Raw genomic sequence first — 22008 nt, 5'->3', positions numbered from 1 at the left:
CGTAAAAGAAATAACCATATTTTTACTGTGTTTTTATTTACAGTAATCACCATGTAACTGTAAAATAAAACTGTAATTTCCATATACTGCTTTTTTCTTTACAGTAACAACTATGCAACTGTAAAATAAAACACAGTAATTTCAAAGTACAGCTATTTTGTTTACAGTAATAATATTTTAACTGTAAAATAAAACACAGCAATTTCCAAGTACTGCTTTTTAGTTTACGGTAATAGTGTTTTACCTGTAAAATAACACACAGTAATTTCCAAGTACTGATTTTTTCTTTACGGTAATAGTGGTTTACCTGTAAAATAAAACAGTCATTTCCAAGTAGTGTATTTTTAGTTACAGTAGTAGTGTTTTAACTTTTAAAATAAAATGTAGTAATTTCAAATTTTTTACTGTAAAATAGAAACTTAAATACTGTATTTTTAAATTACAGTATCATTAATGTAACTGTTAAATAAAACAATTTACAGATTACCAGTATTCTGCTGTTAAAATAAAAGTATATAAAAAAAAAAAGATTTAAGCTTCAACAATAACTGCAGAAAGACAGCAAACCATACATTCAACTCATTTTAGCTTATCACGGCCCATTCGGCCCGTTTCGCGGCTGACCCACCGGCCTGCTCGGTTCTCCCGATGGCCAGTCCACACCTGATCAGCCACAAAGTGCGTCGGCACACCGGGAAAATGCTCAGTATGCGAGATTACCAGTCCAGCCCTGGCTACCACACACGTACATTATGAAGTTTGTCTTCCATTGCATGTACAATTATCTTCCATGTCTTTTCAACTGTGCATAACTGACAAGCAGCTGCAATCGCTACACATTTAAAATATTAGCAACCCTTCAACAATGGATATTAATATCAAAAACATGAGGATTGCATATTTAAAAAGTCAAGTCAATTTAATTTCGGTGAGATTCGGTGTGGTCCATCCTAAAAAAACAGTGGTGAAAACAAATCAACATAAAAAATATGAAGCCATTTCTTCTGCCAAGCCATTTTACAGATGTTCTGTAGTTGAAAAGGCACTGTATCCTTAACAGCTCTATTTAAAACTTATTTAACCGATATAACTTATTTTAAGACTTAATTACATCAACATTTTCATAACAGTGTTTCCATTTACAGACAAATCTGCATGGACAGAGAGCCCACCCTATTCCATAGTTGAACAAAAGTGACGTTACTGAGCAAAAAGGTCTATGGCTCTTTGCCTCTTGGGATCTCAAGGATTCTGTTCAGTCCATCACTTCCACAGTGCTGTTCCACAGCAAAAGGAATGACAGATCCCTGCAAAAAAAAACAATCATAGTAAATAATAAATTAAGTTGACTAAGTGTGAGAAGGACAGGGATTTGGAGATATTTTTTGACCACTGGTAGATCAGTATCTTTTGTGGTGTGTAGACAATCTGGCATTGTGTAGGCAATCTGGCATTCATGGGGTGGTGTCATGGAGTTATGGAGTTGAGAAAGAAAATAACAAATATTATGCCTGTACCCACACATAAGCTACTTTAAACAGTATGGGGATAGGAGATTTTACTTTATGTATAAAATGTAACACTTTGTGTTGCAGATGAGCACGGTAGAACCGTTACTGTTTCTGATCAATGGTCATTTCTCTCCAACTCTTCTCTCTCTCCACCCGGTTGTGGTACAGTTCATATGAAAATCAAATCTGGTGTTCCTGCCAATGTTCCACTAATTTTTCCTCCATTGATTCTGACTTTCTTGATACCGCAGCCATGCTAGTTGATGTTATGTTGCAGGTACATCAGGTCTCCTCCCACTGAAACTTCCCGTGCCCCGTTTCTTGCTCTCCCATTGGATGTAGGTCAACGCTGCAGTTGTATTCAGTCAAAACATATTTCACATTGCACGATTTGGAATCGCAGATGGGTCCAGATAGTTAACATTCTAGATATCTCACTGACATTGGCGACGCTTCAGCAATTCTCTCAAATCGCGTCTTTGATGGTTCATACATTGCAATCATCGCTCATGGGAGCGAGCTCCGATTTGCCTCTGATTTCAGGCTTTTGTCGGCTATCTCCACAAAACTGTCGGGGAGCAAAAATCGGGCTTAAAATCATGTAGTGTTAACTCAATCATTAAGCTGATTTCTTAACTATCATGTACAGGAAGTATAATAATTCTACAGAACATCGATTTCTCTGCCATGTATATGCATGACTGGGTTTCTTGTCAGCTTTTTACAACTACACATGTGCATAACACTGCAGACAGAAAGCACAGTGGAGGGCCTGAAGGGAGATCATATTACAGGTAGCGATTCATCCTTATATTTAGAACTAGTCTGGCCAAAGCCTGTAGAAGTCTAAATAAGTCGGCTTTCACTGCTGAAGATTGGAGTATTAGTAAAATACACACACTGTTGTGCTGTGAGGAGGAGCTCTGCTTCATCTTCCTGCCTGCCTGCCTACCTGCCTACCTGTCATGTACCTATGGGGTTAACCCTACACCAGGTTTCCCAGCATGTAAGAACATTAAATTCAGAGTTTCTGAGTGTTATTTAAAATTTGTCTCATTTTGCTGTTGTAGGACATTGTTAAACATGTAATGGGCACATACTGGTGGTTACGTTTGTGATTACTTATGTTTATTCAAACTATGAACTGTATAATATCATAGCACCACAATCCAAAGTGTAATCTGTCTGCTTGGATTTGAAAATTCAGTTCAGCCAAATTCAAATAGGCAAGATGTATATTTCATATTAGCTGCCTGGCCAAGTATAAATCAGTCAGAACACTGGCTAACTGTAGCCTCAGTTTGTGCCTCTTACACAGAGCTGCTGATAGAATTAGCAAGCCTGATAAACAGTACAGCTATGTACTGATACTCCCCTAACAGACATAATAACCAAGTCCTGATTCGGTTTGAGTGGGTAGGAGGTCATAAACACTGACCCATGAATCAGTTTGCTTGGCCAGTAGGATATACATTTTTAACAACAATCCATATTTGTGTAAGTGATAGGTTAATTTGCTTCAAGCAATGCAGTATTGCAGCTTTACAGCAATACTGAAGCTAGCCACTGCAGGTCTTTCCTTGAAAACACTTTGAATTATGGTGCTATAATCATTAGACAGTTATTCTTGATTTTCATAAACATAACCACCACTATGTGCCCATGACATATACTGTACAAGTCAAAAGTTTGGACATATTTTCGCAATGGGAGGGTCTGTTCAAACTTTTGACTAGCACTGTCCATTTAACAATGTCCTACGGCAGCAAAATTAGAAAAAACACTTAAATAACACTCAGAAACACTTAATTTATTGTTTTTACTGTTGTGTACTGGGAAATAATATATGGGACAATGCAATATAAAACTTTTAGTCTTTCACAATGTGGCTTTTTCTTATACTATATCCCATTGAATCCTGGACTGGATATTTTTGGGAAAATATTCAGTCCAGGAAAAAACAAAAACTTTTAAAATCTGTCTAAATGTTCAGGTACAGTAACCTTATCCTTTTTCCATGCTCATCTGCAACAAAATATAATGTTTTATTCATAAATTATCCCACTGCTGTGTAGAGTAAGCTTATGAATGTGGGTACAGGCTTGTAGTTAAGTGTTTGTTTGTACACACGCTGCCATTAGGATTAAGTACTGTAGATGTGTCGGCCCTTGAGCAATTTTTTTTCTCTCTCTTCCTTGCTCAACTCCAGCCATGACTCCACCCCATGAATGCCAGATTGCCTTCATACCACAAATAGGCACATATATTGTACTCTAGGTCACTTTTTGTGACTTCTGACTGGAAGGGCAGAAAACAGTGCCATCTGCTGTGCCTTAGCACAGTTAAAAGAATATTCACAAGCCCTAATGCTATGAAGTTTAAAATATACATTAACCTCTAGTGCCATCCTACTGTACAGTATAGTGATATTGTACAATGTTGTGAAAATTTGTCTGAATATTGAGCTCTGAGATTTCTGCCTCTACACCAATACAATAAAGGTGAACTGAATTTAATTTGTGCTGCCAGTGCCATTAGAATATTTACATTTCAGACCCCACTGTCAACAATTCGTATAAGGGCTATTTCTTCAGTGGTATGTAGTTCCAATGAAAACTGTCTCAGGTGTGTTCTGGATGGATTATCCAAAGTATCAGGGACACAGTGAAAGCAGTTTTAAAGAGATATTATTGAGAGTAAGATCTCAAAACTTCATAGTTAAACACCACAAGAGGGAACTCTTTAAAAGCCACGTTATTATCTCCATCTTGTTATTTTGCCAGTCAAACTCAGTGAAGTCCCTGATGAAGGAAATTATATGTGGGTTCATGATATCTTCCGCTTTACAGTTCTTCCACTTTTCCGGCTTGTCTGGATCTTGCCACTGCACTTGCTGGAGTCAAGATTAATCCTGACAAGAAATCTAATAGAAATTATAATTTAAGTTTATATTTAAAATCACCTGGCTGTTTTGGTGAGCAGTTTTCAGTTTCAGTTTAACAGGAGACCTCTCAGGGCAGATCAACAAGTTTATAGAAAGATCAAACTCTTATTTGTTAATTACCGGGTTAACCTAGTATTTCAAGGTTAGGATCATCCCAAAAGTATATGAACTTTCAGAGCAAAATCTTTTATATCAAAGTGCCTCCAGTTATAAAAGTTATAATGTCATATTGCTCTACTAATTTGGTAGATCTGTTATGTATAATAATGTTAACATAACAAAGGAGTGGTGGTGGTGGTGTAGTGGTCTAAAGCACATAACTGGTAAACTGGTAATCAGAAGGTCGCTGGTTTGATCCCCACAGCCAACACCACTGTGTCCTTGAGCAAGGCACTTAACTCCAGGTTGCTCCGGGGGGATTGTCCCTGTAATAAGTGCACTGTAAGTCGCTTTGGATAAAAGCGTCTGCCAAATGCATAAATGTAAATGTAACTGTTTTTAAATGCTTACGGATAAAGCCCTCATAATAATAAAAAAATGCAAACTACATGGAAGTTTTGTGATTTCATAGTTTGCAAGTGATTTCACTTGGTCAATGCTACAAGCAAACTTTTAAAGGAGAAATGCAGGTTACGTAAATTTAGAAAAAAGTATTGTGAGCCATACCTCTGAACAAACCTCAGTGTTGTGGCTGCTTCCACCTGATATATAATATTAAACACATAGAAACTGGCAAACAAGACAGCCAAGGCAGTTGTAAAATCTGGCATGAGAGGTGAATGTGGGATTACAGCACAGTCCTCTATGGACAGCATCCACTTGTTTGCAGACCACACAGTGTCTCCTGAAATAATCAACATAAAACAATAATTCAGTTGCTATTTAATAATTTCTGCAGACCCTCTTCACGTTTGTCCTGTGAGGAATTGAAAAGGGACCCCATGACATCTTTGAAATGGTACTTTATTTGGAAAGCAGTGCTGCCATAAGAGTTGCATGATTGTAGTTACCATGTCCACTCAATTGTATTTATCTTATTTATCTTACCTTGCACAAGGAGCCTTGTGGTAATGGGAAAGGAGAACTGGGCCTCAGAATCAGCAGGAGTTGTAGTCACCTATGAGTGTTAGAATTTCGATGAACAAAGGCATAGAAAACACTTGAAAACTCTATTAAAAAAAGCACTCCAAGCAATTAGTCTATAACTTATTTATTCTTCTAATGTTTCTACTTCTAATGTTTAAGGTTAATTTAATTTTTCTTCAGCCTGGTCTCAATATGATTATCTATCAATAATGTGCAGGCCAACAATCTATATATTAAAAACGTGAATGCATATTTTAGGGCCCCTGGTTAGAGAGCAGATAAATGCAAATATGTATATACAAATCTATTTGATTGCAAGGTATAGAGCATTACAGAATATCTACACAGTAAACAGTTACATTGAACTTATTTGTTTTCACAATTTGACCAGCCTTTCATTGCACCTTCATCTGATAAACCCAAAATGGCACCTATGTGGTGCCTACTCTATAGGATTTTGACAAAGGAATTGTGGACATTGAAATACTACACTCTTGCCAGGGCCAAGTGTTCACAACAAATAAGTAACCTTTACAACAGGAGTTCTAGAAGACAAATAGTGGGAAAAAAAAAACTTACATCAGGAAGGAGAAAAAGGGTGTAATCTGCCTCTTTGAAATGTGTCATCATGACCAGCATCGCTGCAAGACCATCAGTGCACTCTCGGTCCTCCTTCAAGGCCTCTTTCAGAACAACTTTAACTTTAACTAGTAGTTGAAGACTCCTAATATAAAACATGACTGAATTTTAATTTTTATGCAAACTATCTCTAGGGGGGTAGATATACTACACTAAACAAAAGGAAAAATCATAAACAGAATAACGTATAGCATAAAAGACAAGTGTTACAAAAAGTATCCATAAACAACTCTAAAACTAAAACTCTAAATATATATAGCAAATACAGACTCAAAGAGAAGTAACAGTAAAGTAAATTAGGGTGGTTTCACATTAACATTACCATTCAGCCACTCCTGATTTGTAAGCCAGTTTCTTATTTTTATCCTTATTACTTTCACCTTCTGAGTTATGACTATGTCTTTCCTATCTCTTAACATTTGATATTTTGTACACAGTGACTTAATTCTCTCACACATACACTTTCCTTGCCAAAATTAATTCCTTACATACTGAAAGGTTAACATGCTGTTTTTATCATGCCATAACGCATGTTTAACTGCTGTGAGAACAGAGTGAATTTCTCTTGCTCTCTGTGCTGTGTGTCTGTTTACTTTCATATCTTTCAGTAAGACACTGCTTGAGCAAAAATACACTGCTTTACACTCTGATTGCACTTCTGACACTTGCATCCTATTTTTAATTTATTGCATCAAATCTATAATAACATACTCTCGATATAACTATCACCATGCCATTGTGCAGCATGCAATCAAGACTTCAAGAGGAAATATCAGAACACTATTTTACTGGCATCAATCATGATTACAGGATTAATCCTCATGATATGTGTAACACTGACTGCTTATGACAGTCATGCCTTGTTATGCATCAGTGACTGTACGAATGCCTGTTCATGTGTATGCATAATCAAATTAACTGTTTAAAATTACTGTCATGATGTCAACAGAGCTGATAAAAACAGGCATACCTAGTTTGTGTATTGTTTGTTGATATTTTGTTTGTTTGCTTGATTATTTTTTCTAATATACTGTACCTGATAAGATGAATACAAATTGCTGTCAACCAATTTCTATCACACACATGCACACACAAATGCAAACATTAAAGGCTGATGTGTGTAAATGAAGTTTCATAAGTACATTTGGGAGGAGCTTGTTCATTTGATCCTGTAAATCACATTTCAAGATTAAATAAGTTGCTGCTTGCCTCTCTCTCTCTCTCCAGTGACATTTCTTCCAGCATCCCTCCTCCTCCCCATCTCCACCCTTTGAACACATTCATCAATATCCCTAAACTTGTATACAAACATTTATTACTTTAATCAGATAGTCCAGGGGGATCTCAGAGCTAAAGCCCGTCCATTATAGACAGCACAAACACTCTTGCATTATCGCTCTCTGGATTATTTGAACCATTGAACTCAAGAATTATATTGATGATAAAACATTTTATCCCATGTTGATTTGCTAAGATAACAATTGCCATTATTGCACTATTGCTATTAGCCATTTGTAGGCTATTTACCATGAAAAGCAAACATTGTATGGTTTGAGCATCTCGACCAGTTTGATTTGTAAATTAATCAGTTGGACAATTTTTGTGAAAAAAATCTGACTGAAAAGAACAATTTGTTCACGAATCGGACATTGCTACTTCTCTAATGAACGCACCATTGAGAGCTAAGGCTGATGTCAAAACTTTCAGTGAAGAACTGTTTCAATTTTGGTCTGTTCACACAAAGCTATCGTATGTCTTCAGAAGACTTAGAATATAATGTTTAAATATAATTTAACTTTATAATTTAAAGTAATTATAAGCAACTATATTATACTTTAGATTTTTTTTGTCATGATTTTGATGTGTCTGAGCTCAATAGCCCCAGTCTTTATTTACTTTGTATGTAAAAGAATTGGCAGGATATTCTTCAAAAATGTACCTTTTGTGTTCCACAGAAAAAAGTAATTCCATTTTGGAAAACATTGACAAAATTATAATTTTTGGCTAAACTATTGCTTTAATTATTTACATACAAAAGGAACATAAAAGTAAACCAAGACATACATTTATATACAGTATGATCTCTAGTGTGACCCTTTCTTTTTCAGCACCCCACTACCAAATATCTCCCTGAAACCTTAGTCCATCCACACACAAATACACACAATGAGTCCCCTCGACCCTTCAAACCAAATCCTTTGCACCATTTTAGACAGATTATGCACGTTTTCACAGTGTCTACACAGAGGCCACTTCCCTCCTGAAGTGTTTCTACTGCGGGGCTGAACGCCTCTCTTCTTCACAGTCCATCAGCCATGTGAGAGCCACACCTCCAGAGAGCCCTTCTTTTCATCTATCTTCATCTTTCATTCACTTTATCCCAATTTAAAACAATTGTCTGTTATTGGCTCATCCCAATCCTTCACCTAAGATCACGGTCCCCATAGGGGATTATGGGATAATGAGGCAGATCAGGAAGCAGGCAAAGTTCACACATGCTGCTTCAAGTGAAGATGGGGCTTGCAAAGGCCTGTGTTTTCTCTGAGACAGCTCTCTTCAACAGCATGGGAATGCTGATAAGCACTAATGATAAAAGTCTTTCCCTCTCTCTCTTATTGTTTGTTTGTGATCTAAGCAGGGCATCGGCATCAAAGCCAAGCTGTGTGCTTTTCTTATAAGTGTCTTTGAATAGACTAAGGGAACAAACTTGCAATATTTAAGCAATCCAATTTAACCAGCCGTTAATGTATCGAAAAAAATCTAGGCATTTCTATTTCAGTCTATGCCTTTTTTTCGGTGTAAAAATACATCTTTTCTATGTAAATTTGTTTCATTATAGATATCAATATATACCAAATTTGTTTGATTTTATGAAGAAAAATTTTTTTTTTACAAAAATCAATTTGCCTGGCACAATTAATGCTGCACTATTTGTTATAGGTAAAATGGAAAATGTAATTTAGCTAAATAATGTACCTACGGAATTGTATGGAAACTCAACAGGTTGGCTCATAAAATCGTTCCCGTTACCTCATTTATGATAGTCTTTCTTGTGCCTATTCCAGCATATTTGATAGTAGCTTCTCTCCTACCACTTCCACGTTAATCTCAGTTTATGTCTCGCAAATTCTATTTCAAGAATAGATTAGCTTAAAACTTTCACAGCGTGTCCTAATCAGTGAATGCCAGAGGCATGAGTGCCATAATACGTGCTCTTTATCAGGCCATACTTTTAAGATCAATATTTCACACTATGCCACTTGTGTGAGTGACAATTAATAATTAACTAAGTGGAATTCCTAAGTGATATTTGAGCTTGGTCCTTTTATAGTAAGAATCCATGCAGAGGTTCTGGCCTTAAAGTGGAAACGAGGTCCGTAGACTAGAGTTATATATTGTCTTGCATGAAATATTGAAAAATACTCAATAATTTTTATTATCTAACTAGACTGAAGCTGCTCAGTCTCGCTCAATGGAAGATAGAAATAAATGGAACAATTACCAAAAAATAAACTGAATAAACTCTGTGCTAACGGAGGAATTGAAACTGAAAGTAAATGATGATGTGAAAAACTCATTAAGAGGAGTGACTCTCTCTTGTCTAGAGGGTGAAGATGTCCTAAATTTGCCTGTCAGTGCTTTGTTCATCAATGATCACATTGAAAACATCAAGTTTTGTTTTGTGCCTGTAGCGCATGTTAAATAAAACATCTGTTTATTCGGTTGGTTTGATTCTTGTGGTGGGTGGTTAAGCGCCGGCTTGTGAATGGAGAGCAAGATCAGGAGATGAGAATGTTAAGGATCATCACCTGGCAATGATTGTCTCTAACAGCTGTTTGTCATTGCAGTGAGAGTTGGAGGTGGATTTAAGAGCGAGCCAGATGCCAGTGAGGGAGAGAGAGAGAGAGAGCAACCATGTGCCAACAGAAACTTGTGTCCATGTTTAAGACAGGAATGTTTAACAAAATTAATACCTTTTGTGTTTTTCAGGGTTTGATTAAATCAATCGACCAATTCATGGGTGGTACAGGCTTGTCCAAATCGATTTAATACCCCCAGACATGGTCCAGTGGCCAGAGCCGTGCCAACAAGCTTTTATGCAGGTGAAAGCTATGCTTTGTGGTGGGCCATTGTTACATGCTCCAGAATTTGCTCTCCTTTTTGTTGTACAGACCGAAGCATCAGACAGGGGGTTGGGAGCCGTGTTGTCCCAGTTGGTCGAGGGGGAGTAGCGCCCGGTGCTGTACATCAGCCGGAAGCTTTCTCAAGAGAGGCGAGGTATCGTTACCGTTGAGTATCTGTCCATCAACTGGGTGATCCTCACCATTTGGTACCACCTCCTGGGATGGGCCACGCCCCCTCCAGTGGCTCCATCGCATGAAGGATACCAATAAGTTCGAAGTGGTCAACAGGCTGGGGTCGCTGTTGTCTGTTGTGGAATTCCTCTCCAGAAATGGAGTGGGGAGTACTGGGCAGGCCGGATGGCTCCCTGGCCTGAGTCGAATTGTGGGGGAACGTGGTATATAGAGAGCGAGATCAGGAGATGAGAACAGTAAGGATCATCACCTGGCAATGATTGTCTCTAACAGCTGTTTATCATTACAGTGATAAGAGTTGGAGATGGATTTAAGAGCAAGCCAGGCACCGATGAATGAGAGAGCTACCACGTGCCAACAGAGACGCATGTGCATTTTTCAAAGTTAAGCTGAAAAAGCAAGTTTTTGTGTTGAAAAAAATAAATACATTTTGTGTTGGAACTCGCCAACTCCTGGTTCCTTCTTGCACCCCATCATGAACTTGTTACAATGCTATGTAAAGAATGTGTTTACTGAGATTTGAGGGTGAAGGTGATCTTGACTGTACGTAAGGAATAAGAGAAAGATATGTCTCAATTCTTTCTTTGTCTTTTCAAATGTGAAACTGAGATGAATGAGACCAGGTGAAGGTGAAGAAATCAAAATTACCCACCAGGAGAGAGTGTGAGGGAATAATAGCGAACAAGCATAAAGAAGGATTGAGGGGTCTGGTGAAAGAACGTATGAGAAAGGAGAGAGAGAATGGGAATATAAAGAGGGGGATAGATAGATAGATAGATTGATTGATTGATTGATAGGATGGATCATTGCAGTGAGGTCATTGTTGTGACAAACTGTAGTCCATTGAAATGAACTATAGCCTCTTTTTTTGCCTGCAGGGAAACAAGTCATTCCATCACTGATTATTGTTATTTTTAGCACTGTGACGACAATGGAATTGCTGAGAATGAGAGGCGAGATGTGGCACAGACAAAGCGAGAGCAACCCAGAGCACTTTCATTTACATAAATAGCAAGGCTTTAAAATCTCTCTCATAAAAATATATAAAAGCCTTCGTTAGACATATTGAGAATAATCAAGATGCTCAAAATTACAGTTTTATTGCTTTAAGTCATGTGTGTTTGTTTGAGGCCATCTGACAAAAATCACTTTTAGCAGATAAGTAATTAGCTGATGTTAGCAACATTTTGCAGATTTGTCTTACCCGGCCTCTCATGTCCCCAGTGTGCAGTTGCAAATAGTGTTCGAGGATAACCAAGGCTGCATAAAGGACAGTGGCAAGATAGGAAAATACAGTGAAAAAATTATTGTAGCCATCTGATTAGTGTCTAGATATAGAGAGCTGTGCCAGGGAAGAGCTGATCTAACTGCTTGTGGCGCTTGTGGAGCATGGGTGGGAGCAAAGTGAGACAGAGGTTGGGGGAGACTTGATTTACTTTGTACAGCCACAGCTGCTCTTGAAAGTGGGAAATGGAAATAGCCCCATCCAAATATCCTAATTAATACAGTGTGACTACTTACAAGGACTGTCAATGTTTTACAGTGTATCTGTCATGTGAATGGATGCCGATAGGTAATTATACAGTCCTGATGGTCCAAACATTGAATTAAAAAACTTGCTTGGAAAGGTCAGGTTATCCTGACAATGGTTATGGAGGCTTTGTTAACTTGTTTTGTTTGCCGTTGTATGGGTGAGATGCATTTTCCCTTCATCAGAGCAATTGGAAAGTTATTGGTGGTTGTTTCATTTGTTTTTCACATGTAAATTAAAGCCATTTAAACAAATATATTGGCCTTGTCTTGTATTCCGTAAAGTTGCTAGCAAAAAAAAGTCTGATATGCCTCTAAGCAAACAAAACTACACCCAAATCCCCAAAAACAGACCACATGGGTGAAATTGACAACACATAATTTTGTCCCTTTATAAATTCAGTACAGAACAGAAATGTTTAACATAAAATACAAAAAAAATGTATTCTTAGGTCTCTAATCATATTTGTGACTCTGAGATCATGTTAACCCTTTGTACAAAAGGCCAGATTTCCTTGCTTCCAATGAAGCACACAAGATACTCTTTGACACATTCTCATATCATGCTGGGATAACATGGATCTTCAGGTTTTGCACAATCTTGTTGAGTCTATGTCAGATTGAGTGCATGTTACTTGTAAAGCAAAATGGGGACATACCAAGAACTACAATATTATCAAATTAATGTTAATATTTAAATTACTGCATGCATTATAAAAGGTGTTCATAATATAGAATAATTTTGATATATTGTTATTTTTTGCCGAGTTGATGAAAAATAAATACTTCCTCATAACACACCTGTTATTGTTTATCTGTTTGTTTGTTTTTGTTTTTTGCATATCTCATGTACATTTGCAATGTACTTGCATTGTTGCATCTTGAGCAGTTGGCAGTGCAAGAAGCAAGCCACATATATCAGTAATCACCACAGAGAAAGATAGGTGCAGCTAGAGTAATTTAGACAGCAGGTGAAAGACAGATGGAGAGGCATTGCTTGTGATTGCAATATTTGATCACTCAGCCAACCGTGTTCTAACACTGCAAATACATTCTTCTGCTACTCTGCTCAGTTCCTCTGTCAGGATCAAGTTGGAGAAACCGAAAAGAAAACCCAATTTAATCTATTAGGCACATTTGATGTGTCTTTGACAATGTATTGCCAGGGATAACAATGATAATAACTTCTAAAATTAGAGACCAATTATCATGCATTTAAAGGGTAGCCATCAAAACTGTGGGCAACTGATACAGTCTAAGTCTTTTAACCTGGTGTATTTATTTTATTATAGATGGACTCATCAAGTTTCAGGTGTACAATGGAGTGCATAACACAGGATAATTGAGATTTTTCAAATTTTTTGCTCTTGCCACAGTCTGCTTAATGCAGATCCATGGCTAGAGGGCCATTATGTGGGTAGCAGCAAGGTTTTACATCTCTTTGTAGGAGTGTATTAAGCAAAGAAAAGAGATGTTACATTCTCTGAGCAAACACTTTTTTTCCCCTTTGCCTTTAAGGAATTAATTTACACAGAGGCTTCTTAACTAAAAGCTTTTGCACAGGTAACGCAAAAAGAGTTCAAATATTCTGTCCTCCAGTGTGAGGAATTAAGCCATCCACAAGACTCTATGGTCTCTTAAAATGCCATGCTGTTATAAGATTCTTATAGCATGTCTATTATATTGTAATGCACATAGCCTCCTGTAAAAGAGAATAATTGCAATCATATATATATATATATATATATATATATATATATATATATATATATATATATATATATTAGTACAATGTCTGTGTTTTTGTGTTTGTGAGTAAATAATAATGAGGTTAGCATGCAGGCCAGATGTGTGACAGAATGGTGTCGCAGTATTTGTGTGACAGAATGGTGTCGCATATGCCTGGATGCTAGATGACATTCTCCCCATGTCAGCCATGCTTCCAACTCCTATACCATCATCTCTGACATGCCATCAAAAAAATAAGGACGCTTCTAATGCAAGCAGATGTAATTGTTGTGCCTGGAACAGAAGGGGAGCGTACGTGCAGAACAGTGGAAGGGCTTGGTCGTTGTGAATCCGCAGTGGGATCCAAATATTCCTGTTACTTTTGTATTAGGAAATGCTTAGACTCCATTACATCAAAGCCACATTCAGTGTATATGTGTGCATTTTGTGCAACAGTAGATGAACTTTGAATAAAAAGGGGGCTGGTGTGATATAAATGCAATATTACAGTTTTGGATTACACTTACTTCACATTACATTTCAGCACAGAGAGAAACAAGAGATTAGTGGAGGATAAGCGAATAAGATGAATGGAGAAATGGGACAGTGAAAGTGAAGGCTGGATAGTTATAATATAGTGCATTCTTTTGTTCCATGCATCAGTATGCTAACACTTTATTGATAAAAGTGTTGGAAAGCAACTTTTAAACTGTAGCTTTCCAAGCTACAAGCTAATCATAATTTAAAGTAGCTGAACTACAGTCATGCTACACTTTTGAAAAAGTAGTTAGCCTCACTAAGTTACTAACTAAAAGTAGCTAACACCGAAGCAACTTAAGGTAGATTTTATTTTTTTACTTATACAGCACTGTGCAAAATTTTTAGGTATATAACATGCTCCACAAAAATATTTATCTTAAGATGGTTATTTATATTTTTAGTTTTAGTGTGCCAATAGGAAATGTACATTTTAGACTCCCAAACATTTATTTTGCAAATAGAATTGAATAGATTAGAAGAGTTCCCTGCAAAAGATGGCATGGTCCCCACAGAGCCCCCAACTGATTAGTGAGTCAGTCTGGGATTACGTGAATAGACAGAAGCAATTGAGACAGCCGAAATAGATAGAAGAACTGTGGCAAATTCTCCAAGAAGCTTGGAACATCCTATCTGCCAACAACCAAGAAAAACTGTGTCCAGGTTTACCTAGGAGAATTGGTGCTGTTTTGAAGGCAAAGGTGGTGACACCAAATATTGATTTAGCTTTTTTATGTTTACTGGACTTTGTATGACGTTAACTGATAAATGAAAACTATTTATGGCATTATTTTTGAAGACATCCTTACTATACAGCATTTTTCCCAAGTGCCTAAAACATTTGCACAGTATTGTATATACTTTATACTCCTGTATATAACTTTGGAATGATATAATATATAATTTAAGAGCTCTTTTAGAAATAATTAGATTTTTGAATGAATTGTTTTAAATAAGGTGGCAGCATTAAACACTGGTAGCCAAAAGTTTGAAATAATGTACAGATTTGGTCTTATGAAAGAAATTGGTGCTTTTATTCACCAAAGTGGCATTCAATGTATAGTCAGGACATTAATAATGTGAAAAATTACAATTTGAAAAAAACAAATGTCAGAACATCTTTAACTACTTCAAATCAAAAAAATCCTCCACATGCAGCAATGACGGCTTTGCAGACCCTTGGCATTCTAGCTGTCAGCTTGTCCAGATACTCGGGTGACATTTCACTCCATGCTTCCTTTAGCATTTGCCATAGGTGTGGCGGTCTTGTGGGCACTTCTCACGCACCTTACAGTCTAGCTGATCCCAAAAAACCTCAATATCTTCCTATAAGGCCTGCACCCCAGAGTCTTCTCTTTACTGTTGTACATGAAACTGGTGTTGAGTGTGTAGAATTAAATGAAGCTGTCAGCTGAGGACATGTGAGGCATCTATTTCTCAAACTAGAGACTCTGATGTACTTATCCTCTTGTTTAGTTGTACATCTGGGCCTTCCACGTCTCTTTCTGTCCTTGTCAGAGCCAACTGTCCTTTGCCTTTGAAGAATGTAGTGTACACCTTTGTATGAAATCTTCAGTTTTTTGGCCATTTCAAACATTGTATAGCCTTCATTCCTCAAAACAATGATTGAGTGATAAGTTTCTAGAGAAAGCTATTTCATTGTTGCCCTTTTTCACCTAATATTGACCTTAACTCTTTCCCCACCAGCGTTTTTAAAAAAAAGTTGCCAGCCACCGCCAGGGTTTTTGACGATTTTCGCTAAACTTTAATGGCCCGCAGAATATTTTCTTCCATGAATATATGAAGATGCTATATATCACAATAAAGATCTGAGCCTCTGCTTTTAGGCAAAAACGATTTTATTTTATCTTCATTTGTTCTTTTTTTATTGCCACTTGAACAGAGGTAGGTTTTGTCAAAAACAACATTTCAGACAAAAAGCTGAGAAAAAGGCATGTTTATGTCTGATATTTTGAGCTTCTCAATACTCCACTTCTTCATGTTTGAGACGATCGCAGTCTGTTTCTTTGATCAAAGAGTTGCGTACTCTTTCAAAACATGCGTGCGGGTCTTCCTTACCGTATACCACCTAAAACACGGATACCCGGAAAATTCTGTGTTTGGCGGGGAAAGAGTTAAGACATGCCAGACTATTACATACTGTGGTGACTCAAAAACAAACACAAAAACAATGTTAAGCTTCCTTTAACTAACTGTGTTTGATATAATGGCAAGTGATTTTCTAGTACCAAATTAGCAATTTAGCATGACTAGGATAAGGTGTTGGAGTGATGGCTGCTGGAAATGGGGCCTGTCTAGATTTGATCAAAAATTACTTTTTTCGAATAGTGATGGTGCCGTTTTTATATCAGTAATGTCCTGACTATACTTTGTGATCAGTTGAATGTCACGTTGGTGAATTAAAGTACCAGTTTCCTTCCGAAACAGCAAAATCTGTACATTATTCCACCGGTGTACATTTACACAAAATACAAAACAAAACAAAACCCTCATTTCTATAACTGCATATGAAACATTACATTTAACGAAGTCGGACTATAAACTAGCTCGGACTCAATTCGAACACTGATTAAAATCAATAACATTTTCTTGCACTACACTGCTAAAAAAGTGCTTGTTAAACTCAATTTAAATCAAAAAGCTATATTATTTTGAAAACAGCTGAGATACTGTCAATCAGCTGAATAATATAATAACATTTGTAGCATTGATACTTTAAGTTGAGACTCCCCAACCCTGATTTTTAAACACAAAATATGAAGCAAGTGATGGAATATTTTGTGTTCCAGCATCCAACAAGGCCTTTTACCCATCTTGATTTATAACTTATATTTTTTTACTGCTTTTCTTCTTTATTTGCTTACAAAAGTGTGTCAGAATCAAGTACCTGAAATCTACAAAAAACTTCAGCAGACATTCAATAATATATCATTAAATCTAAAAAAAAAAAAACAATTAATAATAATAAGAAGAAGAAATACAATTTTTTATTTTTTTTTAAATGCAACCAAAAAGCTGAGCACTGTAATTTGTGGGAAGGTAGCAAGCATCTGTTATGACTGAAATAATTTCCATTTGGGATGCTCTTGACAAGAATACGTTAATATTTGTCTTTTGAAAGCACATACAATGCTGGAATGTTTGGGATTTAGACTTTAGCTCTCCCTCAGTCCAAATGACTCAGTCTTGTGCTTTCCATGTCTCACTGAACATGCGTATAGCAGAAGAAATGAGATACCTCCTCTGCATGTATTCTCAGGTCTGATTCACAGAGCCTTTCATGCCCTGCAGGTAGTGGCAGTGATCTGAGTAATTGGTTGGCACTTGTTGATGTGGGTGGAAACTGTAGGGCAGAGGAACACAGAGGAAGGAGAGGACATAAGATAAAAGACCATCTCTGCTAGACAAACAATGAGGTTCAGACCCAGCTCTGAGTCACAGGCCTTCTGAAAGGATAAAGTGCATCAGAAGCATATGTTGTCACACAAGCTGGATTTCCACTGGTGATCTTGGGGTAAGACACTGGGATAATGGGAAATTAAAAAGAAAATCAAAATATTACTCATTACTCAGAACTTTTTAAAGTATCAATGAGTTATCATCAAAAAATCCTCCATGTGCAGCAATGACAGCTTTGTAGATCCTTGGAATTCTAGCTGTCAGTTTGTCCAGATACTCAGGTGACATTTTAACCCATTTTGATTAAATAATTTTCCCTTGAATTTTAAGTTCTAAACACTACCTACTCAAACAATATTTCAACATATTTGTGATATTATGATTATTATTATGATTTTCAGTGGCCATGAGAATAGTATTACTCTAAATATTTAACAGATACGTCACATCAACTCAGCGCATGATGCAGGCTGATCAGAAGTAAACATTAATTTCTTCAATATTCCCTGAATTAATCAGAATTTCCTTCTTGAGCTAAATTCCTTGCATATAAATTATTAGCTGATACAACAAGCCTGTTGTACTGCATATTTAAAGGTGGAGAAATGTTTGTCAGATTAATAATCTGATAATTTTATTTATATAATTTTTTATACCTTTTATTACATATTTTGGTGGTCAAATGCGGCCAAGATTCTGAACTAATTATTCACATATATCCCCCTATAGCCAAATGGGAGAAATGTCACTACATGATGTAAAAAGATCCAGCAAATGTTTTTCCTACAGTAAGTTTACACAGCAACATAAATTTTAGCTTTATGATTCCATGTGTGCTTTGATAAAGACTTCCTTCAGTTATATTTTATGCATGTCAGAAATGGTGTATGTTGCAGATAAAGAGCATCAGGTGATGGGTCATGGATAGGACACTTAAAAGAGCAATGCAAATGGTGAGCATACTATGTGTTTAATTTAAAAATTAATGATCACATGCATTCACTCAAATCACAAACAAGCAGAAAAATGACCACAAACACACTTCACCTTAATTAACCTTAACCTTGTATCCTTCAAGTCAAAGCATGCACTCTGAGATTTTAAATTGAGAGAGAATTTCTAAATATACAGTGATCCAAAATTCTGAAAATACGTCATGGAAATTAACAAAGTATTGGGATTTTTAAAAAGTAAATGAAATAGAAACATGTTATATTCTGCAATTTTCTAGGTCACTATACTATTGAAACAAATTTGTGACATTGAACAAGTCAGCATTTTGAACAAAAGGTCAGATTGCCTTACTTCAATTGAAGCACACAAGATGCTTTTTTGAACATTCTCAAATTGTGCCAGATAACATGGATCATCAGGATTTGCACAAACTTGTGGAGTTCATGCCAGCTTGAGTGCATACTGTCATTAAAGCAAAAGAGGGACATATCAGAAGAAATTCTGAAATTCTTATGCTGATAATCTTATAAATATGTATAATCAAAGCATTTTCAGTTGTCTTAGACATGACTCCACTCTATATTGTCTGATTTTAAACACAAACTGAGTTTGACTCCACCCAAACCCCAGCATACGACATATCAATATATTTCACCAATTTTTGAAGACTTTCAGGACCTTAATCTCTTGTAAATTCAGTCATACAGATTTTAAGACACATTTGTCAGGATAGAAAAATGTATGTTGTTATAGTTTTAATTCACAGTAATTAATTGTGTATAGATAGTGCTTTAAAAATGGTAATTGCCTTGAAGCAGCTTTACTGGAACCAAACCCCAGAGGGGAAACCCATCCTTCACTGGCTAGCTTTGAAGAATATGTTATAGGAAAGCATTCAATTATTGCAGGCATACTGTTTTACACGGTTCATCTTTGAATTTATCTTTTGAATGATTGCGAGTGAATTCATAAAAAAAAAGGAAAATATCATATTTCCTTGCTCTACATACATAGGAGATATCATTTCTCAACACAGTGATGAATTCATCAAAGGACTCCTTAGCTGTAACCACAAAAAAAAAAAAAAAATACCTTCCAACCCAAACCAAAGCTGACTGTTTGTCTGAAGAATTTATACATCATTTAGGAAGACGAGATGGGTCTTGATCACTCTTAGATTAAAGTCTGCTAATGGAGAAAAGAGTAGGCAGAGAGCTGTTGTTACCATGACAAACTGGCAGTGAGTTAAATCAGTCGAGGACAGGAGTTTGTTTTTAAGATGTGAGAGCCCATTTCAATGTGTTAGAGGAGCACTGCAGTAAGTGTCTTCAGTGCATTTCTCTTTTTGCAATAAATGCATACAAACAACAAATATCCCATTCAGTTTAATCTAAGAGACAGTAGTGCAATTTGAATATTAAGTCGTAACACAACAATTCCAGAGCACTTATCGGTAAACTCAAAGGCAACCTCTCCTTGTACGGTTCTCCCAGCAAAAGTTGACTTCATGCTCAAATGCAGAGTCAAATCCCCTGATAACCAGTCCTCAGCATCTATTTTTCATGCCACTATGAGGCCTTTGGTTTACATACTGCATAGTGACAAATATGAAAATTTAAATGATAATTCTAGTAGCCAATAGGGGCCAGGATGAAACTGCGTTTCTTCTTAAGTACTCTCTGCCAATGAAAACAGAGAAGCCATAATGTGGACAAAATACTTGAATGTTTTCAGTATGTTGTTTTAAATGTGTTAAGGAAATCGTATCTTGCAAATCTTGTAGTGTGTTACTGGCACAAATGTTCCACATCCCAAAGAAAACTTTCTAACATTTTCCAATGTAGCATACTAACATATTATTGTGGTGAAAAATCGGACCAGATGACATTCCATGAGCCAGTTTATGGCAGAACACCTCTCTAACTGTCAAGGCAAAGAGGATTGTCTACATTTTTATTGGATCGTGGCTGGAACAACACAAAAACATGCCAAGCACAGCCATCAGATATACTTCTGAAAATAAGGCCCTTGACCTTCCAGCACAATGGAAAAGACTTCTCATTGGTTCATGAGTGGTTTCTTAGCAACATCTTAAACACCCCATCCTAAGGTTTGACCTAATAAAGAGGTGAGAAGGGCCATAAATATTTTCAAGACCTGTCGAAGCAGCATTAACTTACCATGTTGCAAAAGCTGAAACAAAGAAGCCACAAAGACAATTCTTTACACAAAAAAACATTTATTCCTAACATGAACACTAACTGCAATACATCCACTGCATGTTTGTTCACAGAACTGGTTATGTAAATTGCAGTTGTTCAATTAGCACAATAGTTCAAACAAACTGAACTATGGTGGAATAAATTAATGGATGCATAATATTTAATCTTTCAATATCATGTTTGGTCTTTATGTCGAGAGTATTTTTGAAGAGGTTTGGGAAAGGAACAATGCATACAGTAGATGAGAATTTTAAGACATTGTTCCAACTATGTAATTTAAAATATGCAAATGTTCCACACAGAGATGGGAGGGTGAGCTACAATCTATGGGCCCCCACCAATCTCAGCAGTCAATCATTACCCTGAAACAAGAAGCACCAAACTGAAATCTCCTCATCATCAATAAGGTATAAAACTATCCTCCGTATGACCACAGTTCTACCTACTAACGTATAACCACCAGTTCTCAGCTGTTCGAATTTGGGAGCAATAACAGAATAATAACACTTCTCAGTTCTGGTCTTACTCCATGTTAGAGAGGATAACAGATCATCCAACATTTTTAGTGTCCATCTGAGAGACAGCCCTGGTGAGCGAACCCTCTCTTCAAGTTCCGTGCATCTGCGTGGTCCAGGTGATGAATCTTGCACCGATATAAGGGCTGTATTTGTGTGAGTTCCAGATTGCAAGAACCCTCTCTGTGCTTCCAGGAGATCAGCATTCCTGAGCTCATTTGTATCCAAGGCTGTTGAAACAGAATCCAGCTCCTTCCCCACTGTAAAATGGCCCTGAGCCCCAGTGGAAGATGTCGTCATCACCGAACTCTTCGATTGATCAAGGAGAACGTAAATATCACTTCTAAAACTCTTTCCAGAGACCTTGGCATTAGTGTGTACTATCTAGTGTGTAGTCTTGCAAATTAGTTCTTTGTTTAATCAGGAATAAGGTTTTCACCTTATTTATTAACAGAGAAATGGATGTTTATCTTTCCTTAAGATAATAGTCATACATTGTCATTGCTACCTCCAATTCAACCACTTGCATCTTTCTATCATATGCACATTATTTACCTATTTGTTTATTTAATCTTTTAGCATATTATTACCATTTTGTAGAATTTT

General features: G+C 36.7%; 1 protein-coding gene across 1 annotated transcript; it reads right to left on the bottom strand.

Annotated features, from left to right (window-relative positions):
* Window positions 1-452: 452 nt before the first annotated feature.
* Window positions 453-21702, bottom strand: LOC127650098 (uncharacterized). The gene is made up of 6 exons (XM_052135298.1): window positions 21414-21702; window positions 20846-20858; window positions 6121-6265; window positions 5503-5572; window positions 5122-5299; window positions 453-1307 (listed from the first exon to the last, which is right to left on the bottom strand). The coding sequence occupies exons 1-6, from the start codon at window positions 21700-21702 to the stop codon at window positions 1256-1258; spliced, it is 747 nt and encodes a 248-aa protein (XP_051991258.1). The 3' UTR covers window positions 453-1255.
* Between the last annotated feature and the right edge of the window lie 306 nt (window positions 21703-22008).

The sequence above is a fragment of the Xyrauchen texanus genome, chromosome 10 (genome assembly GCF_025860055.1).
Source record: "Xyrauchen texanus isolate HMW12.3.18 chromosome 10, RBS_HiC_50CHRs, whole genome shotgun sequence".
NCBI classification, from domain to species: domain Eukaryota; kingdom Metazoa; phylum Chordata; class Actinopteri; order Cypriniformes; family Catostomidae; genus Xyrauchen; species Xyrauchen texanus.
This window is presented reverse-complemented; position numbering and strand designations above follow the sequence as displayed.